Raw genomic sequence first — 17,089 nt, 5'->3', positions numbered from 1 at the left:
TACTAGGGACAACATATCTCACAACCACTTACAATCCAGTATATATATCTATACCGGGGACAATATATTACACAACCTTTTAAAATCCAGTATATATATCTATACCGGGGACAATATATTACACAACCACTTAAAATCCAGTATATATATATCTATACCGGGGACAATATATCTCACAACCACTTAAAATCCAGTATATATATCTATACCGGGGACAATATATTACACAACCACTTAAAATCCAGTATATATCTATACTATGGACAATATATTACACAGCCACTTAAAATCTAGTATATATATATATCTATACCGGGGACAATATATCTCACAACCACTTAAAATCCAGTGTATATATCTATACTAGGGACAACATATCTCACAACCACTTAAAATCCAGTATCTATATATATATACCGGGGACAATATATTACACAACCACTTAAAATCCAGTATATATATATCTATACTAGGGACAACATATCTCACAACCACTTAAAATCCAGTATCTATATATATATACCGGGGACAATATATTACACAACCACTTAAAATCCAGTATATATATCTATACCGGGGACAATATATCTTACAACCACTTACAATCCAGTATATATATATATATCTATACCGGGGACAATATATTACACAACCACTTAAAATCCAGTATATATATCTATACCGGGGACAATATATCTTACAACCACTTAAAATCCAGTATATATATCTATACCGGGGACAATATATTACACAACCACTTAAAATCCAGTATATATATATCTATACTAGGGACAACATATCTCACAACCACTTAAAATCCAGTGTATATATCTATATCGGGGACAATATATTACACAACCACTTAAAATCCAGTATCTATATATCTATACCGGGGACAATATATTACACAACCACTTAAAATCCAGTGTATATATCTATACCGGGGACAATATATCTTACAACCACTTAAAATCCAGTATATATATATATATCTATACCGGGGACAATATATCTCACAACTACTTAAAATCCAGTATATATATATCTATACCGGGGACAATATATCTCACAACCACTTACAATCCAGTATATATATCTATACCGGGGACAATATATCTCACAACCACTTAAAATCCAGTATATATATCTATATCGGGGACAATATATTACACAACCACTTAAAATCCAGTATATATATCTATACCGGGGACAATATATTACACAACCACTTAAAATCCAGTATATATATCTATACCGGGGACAATATATTACACAACCACTTAAAATCCAGTGTATATATCTATACTAGGGACAACATATCTCACAACCACTTAATATCAACTATATATCTATACCGGGGACAATATATCTCACAACCACTTAAAATCCAGTGTATATATCTATATCGGGGACAATATATTACACAACCACTTAAAATCCAGTATCTATATATCTATACCGGGGACAATATATTACACAACCACTTAAAATCCAGTATCTATATATCTATACCGGGGACAATATATCTCACAACTACTTAAAATCCAGTATATATATATCTATACCGGGGACAATATATTACACAACCACTTAAAATCCAGTATATATATCTATACCGGGGACAATATATCTCACAACCACTTAAAATCCAGTATATATATCTATATCGGGGACAATATATTACACAACCACTTAAAATCCAGTGTATATATCTATACTAGGGACAACATATTACACAACCACTTAAAATCCAGTATATATATCTATACTAGGGACAACATATCTCACAACCACTTAAAATCCAGTATCTATATATCTATACCGGGGACAATATATCTCACAGCCACTTAAAATCCAGTATATATATCTATACCGGGGACAATATATTACACAACCACTTAAAATCCAGTATATATATCTATACTAGGGACAACATATTACACAACCACTTAAAATCCAGTATACATATCTATACCGGGGACAATATATTACACAACCTTTTAAAATCCAGTGTATATATCTATACCGGGGACAATATATCTTACAACCACTTAAAATCCAGTCTTAGGTCAATACATTTAATTTGTGAAGATAAACTCAATTTAATTTGATTTAATTTGTGAAGATAAACTCAATTTCACACTAAATGTACGCAATGGAATTCCATGATACACCCAGTGTATACCGAGGAATTCCATGATACACCCAGTGTATACCGCCAAACTCAATAATACACCCAGTGTATACCGATGAATTTAATGATACACCCAGTGTATACCGAGTAATTCAATAATACACCCAGTGTATACCGAGGAATTCAATAATACACCCAGTGTATACAGAGGAATTCAATGATACACCCAGTGTATACCGCCAAACTCAATAATACACCCAGTGTATACCGATGAATTTAATGATACACCCAGTGTATACAGAGGAATTCAATGATACACTCAGTGTATACCGATGAATTTAATGATACACCCAGTTTATACAGAGGAATTCAATAATACACTCAGTGTATACCGAGGAATTCAATGATACACCCAGTGTATACCGAGGCATTTAATGATACACCCAGTGTATACCGAGGAATTTAATGATACACCCAGTGTATACCGAGGAATTTAATGATACACCCAGTGTATACAGAGGAATTCAATAATACACTCAGTGTATACCGCCAAACTCAATAATACACCCAGTGTATACCGATGAATTTAATGATACACTCAGTGTAAACCGAGGAATTTAATGATACACCCAGTGTATACCGAGGAATTCAATGATACACGCAGTGTATACCGAGGAAATCAATGATACACGCAGTGTATACCGAGGAATTCAATAATACACTCAGTGTATACCGTCAAACTCAATAATAGACCCAGTGTATACAGAGAAATTCAATGATACACCCAGTGTATACCGAGGAATTCAATAATACACGCAGTGTATACCGAGGAATTCAATGATACACCCAGTGTATACCGCCAAACTCAATAATACACGCAGTGTATACCGAGGAATTCAATGATACACCCAGTGTATACCGTCAAACTCAATAATACACCCAGTGTATACCGATGAATTTAATGATACACCCAGTGTATACCGAGGAATTCAATAATACACGCAGTGTATACCGAGGAATTCAATAATACACTCAGTGTATACCGAGGAATTCAATGATACACCCAGTGTATACCGTCAAACTCAATAATACACCCAGTGTATACCGATGAATTTAATGATACACCCAGTGTATACCGAGGAATTCAATAATACACCCAGTGTATACCGAGGAATTCAATAATACACCCAGTGTATACCAAGGGAATTTAATGATACACCCAGTGTATACCGCCAAACTCAATAATACACCCAGTGTATACCGAGGAATTCAATAATACACCCAGTGTATACCGAGGAATTCAATAATACACCCAGTGTATGAAGAGGAAAGTAATGATTCAACTAATGTTGAAGAAAACTTCAAGGGTACACTAAGTGTATTCTGAGGAAGTCAATGATGCATCCAGTGTATGAAAAAAAGTCGACGAAACACCAAGTTTATCAAGAGGAATTCCATGATACACCATCTAAAGCAGAGAAATTCAGTGATACACCAACTTAAGACGAATTCATTCAATGATACACCAACAGTACACAGATGAATTCAATGATACACTAACTGCACACAGAGGAATTCAATGATACACCAACTGTACACAGATGAATTCAATGATACACCAACTGTACACAGAGGAATTCAATGATACACCAACTGTACACAGATAAATTCAATGATACACTAACTGCACACAGAGGAATTCAATGATACACCAACTGTACACAGATGAATTCAATGATACACCAACTGTACACAGAGGAATTCAATGATACACCAACTGTACACCGAGGGATTCAATGATACACCAACTATACACAGGGAAGTTCAGAGATACACCAACTGTACACAGAGGAATTCAATGATACACCAACTGTACACAGATGAATTCAATGATACACCAACTGTACACAGATGAATTCAATGATACACCAACTGTACACAGATGAATTCAATGATGCACAAAATGTACACAGATGGATTCAGTGATACACCAACTGTACACAGATGAATTCAATGATACACAAACTGTACACAGATGAATTCAATGATACACCAACTGTACACCGACGAATTAAATGATACACCAACTGTACACAGATGAATTCAATGATACACCAACTGTACACAGATGAATTCAATGATGCACAAACTGTACACAGATGGATTCAGTAATACACCAACTGTACACAGATGAATTCAATGATACACAAACTGTACACAGATGAATTCAATGATACACCAACTGTACACCGACGAATTCAATGATACACCAACTGTACACAGATGAATTCAATGATACACCAACTGTACACCGACGAATTCAATGATACACCAACTGTACACAGAGGAATTCAATGATACACCAACTGTACACAGATGAATTCAATGATACACAAATTGTACACAGATGAATTTAGTGATACACCAACTGTACACAGAGGAATTCAATGATACACCAACTGTACACAGATGAATTCAATGATACACCAACTGTACACAGAGGAATTCAATGATACAACAACTGTACACCGAGGATTTCGCTGTATTTGTACCACGATATTGTTTAATTTAAGTATGTTTCCATACGTTAATGGCATAATGGAAGCTCATTAGGAGGGATAAAAGGACATTGCCCAGTCAGTCAATATTAAGACATGTCTCTTTGTCCGCTATTAGATAGCAATAACAGATTGTGCATTTCAGCTGCATTACATAACGGATTGTGATTACCAAGGATAGGACATCATAACTAACAATAGCAGCTTACACTCTGATGAGCGATGCACATGCACAAAGCAATAGCAATATTTTCATTGTCAACTTCCCATTTTCTCATAAAATTCACTGCTTCTATCTGTCTATATATGCCCTAAATAATGTTGGTGAAATATCATTTCATTAGTCGGACGTTAAATATAGTTTTCGATTGTAAGCCGATAATCGAAATGATTTGCAAAAACTCTTCTAAACTGGGTTCAATAGTGACCAAACCTGGCTGCTGTACGGCGTGTTATTTAACATGACTTTGTCTGGGGACGGTCGTATTACCTGACTTTGTCTGGGGACGGTCGTATTACCTTTACTAATCCACAGACGACCGACATGTTGTCTGATGTGTTTATTTGTCAGGCTTCGATACCGTGCTGATACGTTTGGTAGGTTTCAGATTACATCTACGAACGGAACATCATCCAACATTACCGGAACCTAGACAGGTAATGTCCCTTGGCCTTTTTTACAGCACCGAGATTCTAATTTCATATTTTGCTTATTCCCCTAAAAAGACCATAGCTGTAGGCCTGTCGCGCACACGGACCATGTGCTATTGATTGCCATGACATAAGATGGACGTTTGACAAATGTGGCGACAACTTTCAAACTGTTTTGCAATAGATAAATGGCGTCATGAAGACTACTGAACATTGGTCAGTGTCGACCTTTGTGAATAAGTCGTGAGATCTAATCATTGGACTATGTAGTGATGGTATTGTACACTAAATGCGCATTTTTTTGTGTCCGGCAGTTCATAATAAAATTTACTGAAAAAAAACGGTTTTGTACAGGGGTATATCTCGGAGCATTTGAAACACATGTACATTGTATCTCGATGCGTGGTGTTCGTTGCGTTCGAATGCCTCTACATGAGTTTGTCTACCTCTAACATCAATATACATGTAGCATTGTATGAGCATTTCCCGTCTGCAAAATTATCCCACAATGTACTGGTGAAGGTTTGACAGGATAATTCTCTACATCGACAGACAAGGTACTGGTGAAAGTTTGACAGAATAATTCTCTACATCGACAGACAAGGTAATGGTGAAGGTTTGACAGGATAATTCTCTACATCGACAGACAAGGTACTGGTGAAGGTTTGACAGAATAATTCTCTACATCGACAGACAAGGTAATGGTGAAGGTTTGACAGGATAATTCTCTACATCAACAGACAAAGGACACGTGAAGGTTTGACAGAATAAGTCTCTACATCGACAGACAAAGGACACGTGAAGGTTTGACAGAATAATTCTCTACATCGAGAGACAAGGTACTGGTGAAGGTTGACAGAATAATTCTCGACATCAACAGACAAAGGACACGTGAAGGTTTGACAGAATAATTCTCGACATCGACAGACAAAGGACACGTGAAGGTTGACAGAATAATTCTCTACATCGACAGACAAAGGACACGTGAAGGTTTGACAGAATAATTCTCTACATCGACAGACAATGTAATGGTGAAGGTTTGACAAAATAATTCTCTACATCGACAGACAAGGTAATGGTGAAGGTTTGACAGAATAATTCTCTACATCGACAGACAAGGTAATGGTGAAGGTTTGACAAAATAATTCTCTACATCGACAGACAATGTACTCTACATCGACAGACAAGGTAATGGTGAAGGTTTGACAGAATAATTCTCTACATCAACAGACAAAGGACACGTGAAGGTTTGACAGAATAATTCTCGACATCGACAGACAAGGTACTGGTGAAGGCTTCACAGAACCATTTTCCTGACATAATTTGATACCTCATCAGTAATGCCCAGAACATTTTGTAAGTTGATACTTTTCCAGAATGCTATTACTAAATATTTGCATTTTTAAGAACGACGAGAATAATAACTTTAATGATATGTAATGAAGAACCGAAATGTTCAGTAATAAATACTCAGCCTCAGCAGTGTCAGGAAGTACAGGGTCAAAATACATTAGGAATACATAATATCCAAACATTAGCTGCCTTTGAGTTAGTTAATTTCAGGAGACTTATTGAGAATGAATTAGAAATGACATTTAACACTACATAGTTTTAAAACAGCAGTTGTTAGTGTGGTACACCGTCACAAACACCTCTCTTAAAGTGCAGATTTTAATTATTGATGCTGGCAGAAGAGCCAGTAATCAATTATTCGTAAATAAAATTAACAAACATTGAAGCTTCGGCCTACATCACGTATTTAATGTAGTGTTCACTGTAATACCATCTAAGTTGTTGAATTGTTTGATAACATTTTGTCGGCGAGTTGATGTTAGGTTAGCCTGGTGCGGTATGTACATGTATATGGAAGGTGCTGGATGTTTAAATCTAAGACACGATCTACTAAAAGATCGGTTAAATTGTACAGTTTTAACGCCACACAGGCAATGTGAGACATTGCTGAATAGGTTAAACAAATATAGATGCATACCCTATTTTAGACAAAGTCAAAAAAACAAATAATAATAATACACTCGAGTACCTCGAATGCTCGTAATATCTTCATCACACGGGAACGTGTTGATGGGCCATCTCGAGTTTGGGCTATGTGCAGCATTCAGCTTGATGTAACCCAGCTGGCTTAGAGTCGTTGATGGCATCGAGACAAAGTGGACATCGAGAAACCCTCTAGCATTGAGATGATAATGAAGAAACTCCTCTAGCATTGAGATGATTTTGAAATAACTACGTCTTCCGTGAACTGTAAGAAAATTACACCGCGGCATCTCACATCGAGAGTAAAGTAACTGGTGAAGGTTCGACATAACGAATTCTCCACATCGAGAAGCAATATACTTGTGAAGGTTTGATTCCCGCTTTCCTTTTAGCTGTAGTCCTTCGTCTTACTATTAAAACATTACCCTTTATTTTCGTATATAACAAGTACAGTACATATTCCTTGTATTAATTAACCGAGACAATAGCTGTTTGGGATTTTTTTTCTAGTAAAGCAGAAGCTAATTAGCTAAATTAGTTGTCCTTGTACCGGTGAAACAGAAGTTAATTAGCTGAATTAGTTGTCCTGGTTCCGGTGAAACAGAAGCTAATTAGCTGAATTAGTTGTCCTTGTACCGGTAAAACAGAAGTTAATTAGCTGAATTAGTTGTCCTTGTACCGGTAAAACAGAAGTTAATTAGCTGAATTAGTTGTCCTTGTACCGGTGAAACAGAAGTTAATTAGCTGAATTAGCTGTCCTTGTACCGGTGAAACAGAAGTTAATTAGCTGAATTAGTTGTCCTTGTACCGGTGAAACAGAAGTTAATTAGCTGAATTAGTTGTCCTTGTTCCAGAAAGATACGGTCACGTATACGTAGGCTGTACATCCTACCTCATGAATAATGGAGACATTTCAAATGAGGGTCTCTGCCACAATATTGACTCATTTATCCATTTGTTTAACTGCTCGTTCAACTATTCCTGTAGTTTTTCTATCTTGTGTGAAACCGTAACGACACTTTCAAATTATTGATCGACACTTTCGAAGGTAACATCAGCCTTCTGTTTGGAGGGAAAAAGTATTCCTACTTAGACGTGATTACTGGGATGGATCGTCGAATCTTGATGACCCAAAACAACACTATTTGATCATCCTATAAAAAAATCTTAAAATGTTAATGCGATGTCATTCGATATATATATATATATATATATATACTTTTGTTTAACTTAAATATTAATACAATTAATTGTTCATGATGATATTCTACTTGGGATTGTGGAGATTTCATCCCCTGATATTGTCATCGCTACCCGTTATTTCTATCAGTGATCGAGTTTTCTGAGACCAAATGAACCAATTAACGTAATTAACATAAACATTACAACATACCAAGCGCTATTGTCATATCATATTAACTTGCGCTGTTATTTACCTTTTTACTATTTTTTCTTAATAATCTTAACTCGACATAGAGATGTTGCCTTACTGATAACAACAACTAAATATTGACCAAATGAACGTTAACAAACCAATATCTAACACATTTAAGTAACTGTCAATATGCATAGTATGAATGAGATGACATATTTAATTGTGTATTAACAAGGAGGATTGCTTTGTAAATTCAACAGCGGTATTCTGTACTTACGCTATTACACGTACCTCCATTGGCAATATTGTACATATATTGTTTTATTAATTCTTTTAAACATGTACAGCCATTATGCTAAAGACATTGTTTTATATCTATGGATTCATTGTTTTTAAGGCATTGGTTTACAATTATAGATGCATTAAAAAAGATGTGGCTGCTTAGATATATTGTCTTTTATCTGATAGAAACCTTGTTGTATGACGCGATGACTTGATACATTATATTTTGGTTAGACTGTTGTAGTGTCGAGTTGTAGTGTCGGGTTGTAGTGTCGAGTGTCGAGTTGTAGTGTCGAGTTGTAGTGTCGGGTTGTAGTGTCGGTTTGTAGTCGAGTTGTAGTGTCGGGTTGTAGTGTCGAGTTGTAGTGTCGGGCTGTAGTGTCGGGTTGTAGAGTCGGGTTGTAGTGTCGGGTTGTAGTGTCGAGTTGTAGTGTCGAGTTGTAGAGTCGGGTTGTAGTGTCGGGTTGTAGTGTCGAGTTGTACTGTCGATGTTCATGTCTATGATTATTCCTCCTGAGGGACAAAACAAAATATTACATTGTATGACTGAGACCTGGGAGACACGAGCTGAATCATCTTTATTGCCCCATTTTCGTATCCAATAAGAGGAGAAATGGATAAGGATATTGCCCGTCTGTCTGACCGGCGGTATTTTATAGTGTGGTATTGAGAGAAAGCGACGCTATGTTGGCAGCTGATTTCACTGACACTCCACACAGTACCGTTACTGCCAGAGCACTTCACCCATATTTTGACTCGACATTTTTTACATATGGTTTACAACATAAAATATATATTCGACTGAATATAATCTTTAATAGACAATATTTGAACCGTTATATTCAACCTCACTAAAATGTATGAGTTAAACGCATAGCATATTAATATTTTAATAATATTTTGATATTCCTTACATTTTTACACGGTTGACCCATATGCTCACAGACCGAGAGGGACAAAACTAATCTTATCGTGTAATTTATAATATTTTGTCGCCGTGTGATACGATTCACTTGTGTCGTTTGTACTCCACGTGTCACACAGCTGAGAAAATGATGGATATTGAACTAAGAGAAAAGGGTAACCGGCCGGTCGGAAAGTGTCGGCTCTTTAATACAAACTCGTCAATTTCAACAGATATCTCACAGATGAGAGTTGGGTTGTTTGTATTTAGATCCCAAGATACACAAACTCTTTACGGGGTTGGAATCTAGGCAGATCAATGCTGCTCAACCTGACACAGAAGTCACCACATGATTTTACTGGATAACAAACCAATTCAGGAAATTGTATCATTTTATTCCCTCCAGCTTTAAAACCGATTTCCAAATAAAATCATTGAGAGAACAAGGGAGAGTTAGTGCCTTAACAACGAGCGTCTTCGTAAGATCGATATGCACCGCTTTTGACGTGCAAACATATTGTGTGTTACTGAAATATTAAGTTTATCAGTGATTGAGACAATCACTACACAAGTGATCAAGGTTTACATTAATCTAACAAGAAAGTATATGGATCCGAGCCCTCATGATTTATTCATACAATCTAAATATCGCTACGGAAAACGGTCGCGTTTTACGGACTCATTTTTACATTTCCGTTGCTGATAGTACTCAATGTGTTCGGTCTGTCACGTTCTGCTGGCGTCACAGTCTATTTTAATCTTACCTACAATACAGCACCTCTACATTGTACAACAACACACGAATCCTTGACTCGTTTATAATAAAATTCTGAAGCTAAAATGACATGTGATCAGTTGATGAAAGGTGGCATCAGGAATCAGGAAAAAAAAGCACATATAACCATCCATCGTTTTCAGGAGTACAATCTTCTTACTCAAATAATTCAAATTTGAATGAATATAAATGCAATATGATCATTAAGATCACTTATATAAGAATAAGAAAGTCTAGATAATTTTATTAAGGGATGTATAATTTAGGACATCTTATTGCTAGATTATCGATGTTTATAGCATCTAATCATTACAGTGTTATGTATGACAACTGATGTGTATTACAGTGTTATGTATGACAACTGTTGGGTATTACAGTGTTATGTATGACAACTGATGTGTATTACAGTGTTATGTATGACAACTGTTGGGTATTACAGTGTTATGTATGACAACTGATGTGTATCACAGTGTTATGTATGACAACTGTTGGGTATTACAGTGTTATGTATGACAACTGATGTGTATCACAGTGTAATGTATGACAACTGTTGGGTATTACAGTGTTATGTATGACAACTGATGGGTATTACAGTGTTATGTATGACAACTGATGTGTATCACAGTGTTATGTATGACAACTGATGGGTATTACAGTGTTATGTATGACAACTGTTGTGTATTACAGTGTTATGTATGACAGCTGTTGGGTATTACAGTGTTATGTATGACAACTGATGTGTATCACAGTGTTATATATGACAACTCTTGGGTAACACAGTGTTATGTATGACAACTGATTGTAATTAAAGTGTTAAGTATGACAACTGATGGATATTAGTGTTATGTTTGACAACTGATGGATATTAAAGTGTTATGTATGACAACTGATGGGTATCACAGTGTTATGTATAACAACTGATGTATATTAAAGTGTTATGTTTGACAACTGATGGATATTAAAGTGTTATGTATGACAACTGATGGGTATTACATTGTTATGTATGACAACTGATGGGTATTACAGTGTTATGTATGACAACTGATGTGTATTACAGTGTTATGTATGACAACTGATGGATATTAGTGTTATGTTTGACAACTGATGGATATTAAAGTGTTATGTATGACAACTGATGGGTATCACAGTGTTATGTATGACAACTGATGTATATTAAAGTGTTATGTGTGACAACTGATGGGTATTATAGTGTTATGTATGACAACTGATGTGTATTATAGTGTTATGTATGACAACTGATGTGTATTACAGTGTTATGCATGACAACTGATGTGTATTACAGTGTTATGTATGACAACAGATGGGTATTACAGTGTTATGTATGACAACTGATGGATATTAGTGTTATGTTTGACAACTGATGGGTATCACAGTGTTATGCATGACAACTGATGTATATTAAAGTGTTATGTATGACAACTGATGGGTATTATAGTGTTATGTATGACAACTGATGTGTATTATAGTGTTATGTATGACAACTGATGTGTATTACAGTGTTATGCATGACAACTGATGTGTATTACAGTGTTATGTATGACAACTGATGGGTATTACAGTGTTATGTATGACAACTGATGGATATTAGTGTTATGTTTGACAACTGATGGGTATCACAGTGTTATGCATGACAACTGTTCGGTATTGCAGTGTAATATCTAACCAGTATTACATTTTCCATTGTTTTATATGACCAATGTAACAGTTTTCATTATTATATTTGACAATTATAACCGTTTCCATTATAATATTTGACTCATATATTGTGCTATCTGATATGTTTTACAGTTTATATAATATCTGACCAGTATAACAGTTTATATAATATCTGACCAGTATAACAGTTTATATAATATCTGACCAGTATAACAGTTTATATAATATCTGACCAGTATAACAGTTTATATAATATCTGACCAGTATAACAGTTTATATAATATCTGACCAGTATAACAGTTTATATAATATCTGACCAGTATAACAGTTTACTTTATAATATCTGACCAGTATAACAGTTTATATAATATCTGACCAGTATAACAGTTTATATAATATCTGACCAGTATAACAGTTTATATAATATCTTACCAGTATTACAGTTTATATAATATCTGACCAGTATTACAGTTTATATAATATCTGACCAGTATAACAGTTTATATAATATCTGACCAGTATAACAGTTTATATAATATCTGACCAGTATTACAGTTTATATAATATCTGACCAGTATTACAGTTTATATAATATCTGACCAGTATAACAGTTTATATAATATCTGACCAGTATAACAGTTTATATAATATCTGACCAGTATAACAGTTCACTTTATAATATCTGACCAGTATTACAGTTTATATAATATCTGACCAGTATTACAGTTTATATAATATCTGACCAGTATAACAGTTTATATAATATCTGACCAGTATTACAGTTTACTTTATAATATCTGACCAGTATAACAGTTTATATAATATCTGACCAGTATTACAGTTTACTTTATAATATCTGACCAGTATTACAGTTTATATAATATCTGACCAGTATAACAGTTTATATAATATCTGACCAGTATTACAGTTTACTTTATAATATCTGACCAGTATAACAGTTTATATAATATCTGACCAGTATAACAGTTTACTTTATAATATCTGACCAGTATTATAGTTTATATAATATCTGACCAGTATAACAGTTTATATAATATCTGACCAGTATAACAGTTTATATAATATCTGACCAGTATAACAGTTTATATAATATCTGACCAGTATTACAGTTTACTTTATAATATCTGACCAGTATTACAGTTTATATAATATCTGACCAGTATAACAGTTTATATAATATCTGACCAGTATTACAGTTTACTTTATAATATCTGACCAGTATAACAGTTTATATAATATCTGACCAGTATAACAGTTTACTTTATAATATCTGACCAGTATTACAGTTTATATAATATCTGACCAGTATAACAGTTTATATAATATCTGACCAGTATAACAGTTTATATAATATCTGACCAGTATTACAGTTTATATAATATCTGACCAGTATAACAGTTTATATAATATCTGACCAGTATTACAGTTTATATAATATCTGACCAGTATTACAGTTTATATAATATCTGACCACTATAATATTTTACTTTATAAAGATGTTAACTGTTTGTTACAGGAGTGGACAGACGAGCGGTTAAAGTGGGATCCTCGAGATTACAACGGTTTAGTCGTGTTACGTATACCGTGTGAAAAGATATGGCTTCCCGACATCGTCCTCTATAATAGGTATCTAAAGCATCGCATTTGTATGAGTCAGTTAGAAGTGAGCTCGGTATCGTCCTTTATAACTTTATGTCACCTTTATCATATAGTGTGTTAGAAGTGAGCTCGGTATCGTTCTTTATACATTGATGTCACCTTTATCATATAGTGAGTTAGAAGTGAGCTCGATATCCTCCTTTATATCTTTATGTCACCTTTATCATATAGTGAGTTAGAAGTGAGCTCGGTATCATCCTTTATAACTTTATGTCACCTTTATCATATAGTGAGTTCGAAGTGAGCTCGGTATCATCCTTTATAACTTGATGTCACCTTTATCATATTGTAAGTTAGAAGTGAGCTCGGTATCGTCCTTTATAACTGTTTCACCTTTATCATATAGTGAGTTCGAATTGAGCTCGGTATCATCCTTTATAACTTTATGTCACCTTTATCATATTGTAAGTTAGAAGTGAGCTCGGTATCGTCCTTTATAACTGTTTCACCTTTATCATATAGTGAGTTAGAAGTGAGCTCGGTATCGTCCTTTATAACTTTGTCACCTTTATCATATAGTGTGTAAGAAGTGAGCTCGGTATCGTTATTTATACATTGATGTCACCTTTATGATATAGTGAGTTCGAAGTGAGCTCGGTATCATCCTTTATAACTGTGTCACCTTTATCATATTGTTTGTTAGAAGTGAGCTCGGTATCATCCTTTATAACCTTATGTCACCTTTATCATATAGTGAGTTAGAAGTGAGCTCGGTATCGTCCTTTATAACTTTATGACACCTTTATCATATAGTGAGTTAGAAGTGAGCTCGGTATCGTCCTTTATAACTTTGTCAACTTTATCATATTGTGAGTTAGAAGTGAGCTCGGTATCGTCCTTTATAACTTAATGACACCTTTATCATATAGTGAGTTAGAAGTGAGCTCGGTATCATCCTTTATAACTTTATGTCACCTTTATCATATTGTGAGTTAGAAGTGAGCTCGGTATCATCCTTTATAACTTAATGTCACCTTTATCATATAGTGAGTTAGAAGTGAGCTCGGTATCATCCTTTATAACTTTATGTCACCTTTATCATATTGTGAGTTAGAAGTGAGCTCGGTATCATCCTTTATAACTTTGTCACCTTCATCATATAGTGAGTTAGAAGTGAGCTCGGTATCGTTCTTTATAACTGTGTCACCTTTATCATATAGTGAGTTAGAAGTGAGCCCGGTATCGTCATTTATACATTGATGTCACCTTTATCATATTGTGTGTTAGAAGTGAGCTCGGTATCGTCCTTAATAACTTTATGTCACCTTTATCATATTGTGTGTTATAAGTGAGCTCGGTATCATCCTTTATAACTGTTTCACCTTTATCATATAGTGAGTTAGAAGTGAGCTCGGTATCGTCCTTTATAACTGTTTCACCTTTATCATATAGTGAGTTAGAAGTGAGCTCGGTATCGTCCTTTATAACTTGATGTCACCTTTATCATATAGTGAGTTAGAAGTGAGCTCGGTATCGTCCTTTATAACTGTTTCACCTTTATCATATAGTGAGTTAGAAGTGAGCTCGGTATCATCCTTTATAACTTAATGTCACCTTTATCATATAGTGAGTTAGAAGTGAGCTCGGTATCATCCTTTATAACTTGATGTCACCTTTATCATATAGTGAGTTAGAAGTGAGCTCGGTATCATCCTTTATAACTTGATGTCACCTTTATCATATTGTGAGTTAGAAGTGAGCTCGGTATCATCCTTTATAACTTGATGTCACCTTTATCATATAGTGAGTTAGAAGTGAGCTCGGTATCGTCCTTTATAACTGATGTCACCTTTATCATATAGTGAGTTAGAAGTGAGCTCGGTATCGTCCTTTATAACTTGATGTCACCTTTATCATATTGTGTGTTAGAAGTGAGCTCGGTATCATCCTTTATAACTGTTTCACCTTTATCATATAGTGAGTTAGAAGTGAGCTCGGTATCGTCCTTTATAACTGTTTCACCTTTATCATATTGTGTGTTAGAAGTGAGCTCGGTATCGTCCTTTATAACTGTTTCACCTTTATCATATAGTGAGTTAGAAGTGAGCTCGGTATCGTCCTTTATAACTGTTTCACCTTTATCATATAGTGTGTTAGAAGTGAGCTCGGTATCATCCTTTATAACTTGATGTCACCTTTATCATATAGTGAGTTAGAAGTGAGCTCGGTATCATCCTTTATAACTTGATGACACCTTTATCATATTGTGAGTTAGAAGTGAGCTCGGTATCATCCTTTATAACTTTATGTCACCTTTATCATATTGTGAGTTAGAAGTGAGCTCGGTATCATCCTTTATAACTTTGTCACCTTTATCATATAGTGAGTTAGAAGTGAGCTCGGTATCATCCTTTATAACTTGATGTCACCTTTATCATATAGTGAGTTAGAAGTGAGCTCGGTATCGTCCTTTATAACTTTATGTCACCTTTATCATATAGTGAGTTAGAAGTGAGCTCGGTATCATCCTTTATAACTTGATGTCACCTTTATCATATAGTGAGTTAGAAGTGAGCTCGGTATCATCCTTTATAACTTAATGTCACCTTTATCATATTGTGTGTTAGAAGTGAGCTCGGTATCATCCTTTATAACTGATGTCACCTTTATCATATAGTGAGTTAGAAGTGAGCTCGGTATCATCCTTTATAACTGTGTCACCTTTATCATATAGTGAGTTAGAAGTGAGCTCGGTATCATCCTTTATAACTGTGTCACCTTTATCATATAGTGAGTTAGAAGTGAGCTCGGTATCATCCTTTATAACTGTGTCACCTTTATCATATAGTGAGTTAGAAGTGAGCTCGGTATCGTCCTTTATAACTTTATGTCACCTTTATCATATAGTGAGTTAGAAGTGAGCTCGGTATCATCCTTTATAACTTTATGTCACCTTTATCATATAGTGAGTTAGAAGTGAGCTCGGTATCATCCTTTATATCTTTATGTCACCTTTATCATATAGTGAGTTAGAAGTGAGCTCGGTATCATCCTTTATACATTATGTCACCTTTATCATATAGTGTGTTAGAAGTGAGCTCGGTATCGTCCTTTATAC

General features: G+C 34.8%; 1 protein-coding gene across 1 annotated transcript in view; it reads left to right on the top strand.

Moving 5' to 3' along the window:
• Positions 1–17,089, top strand: part of LOC117334765 (acetylcholine receptor subunit alpha-1-A-like) — a 175,588-nt gene that overhangs the window by 138,402 nt on the left and 20,097 nt on the right. Inside the window, exon 3 of the mRNA XM_033894566.1 lies at positions 13,889–13,998. Coding sequence (XP_033750457.1) covers positions 13,889–13,998 — 110 coding nt within the window. The remainder of the gene's footprint in view (positions 1–13,888; positions 13,999–17,089) is intronic.

This window comes from Pecten maximus, chromosome 9 (genome assembly GCF_902652985.1).
Source record: "Pecten maximus chromosome 9, xPecMax1.1, whole genome shotgun sequence".
Taxonomy (NCBI): Eukaryota; Metazoa; Mollusca; class Bivalvia; order Pectinida; family Pectinidae; genus Pecten; species Pecten maximus.
This window is presented reverse-complemented; position numbering and strand designations above follow the sequence as displayed.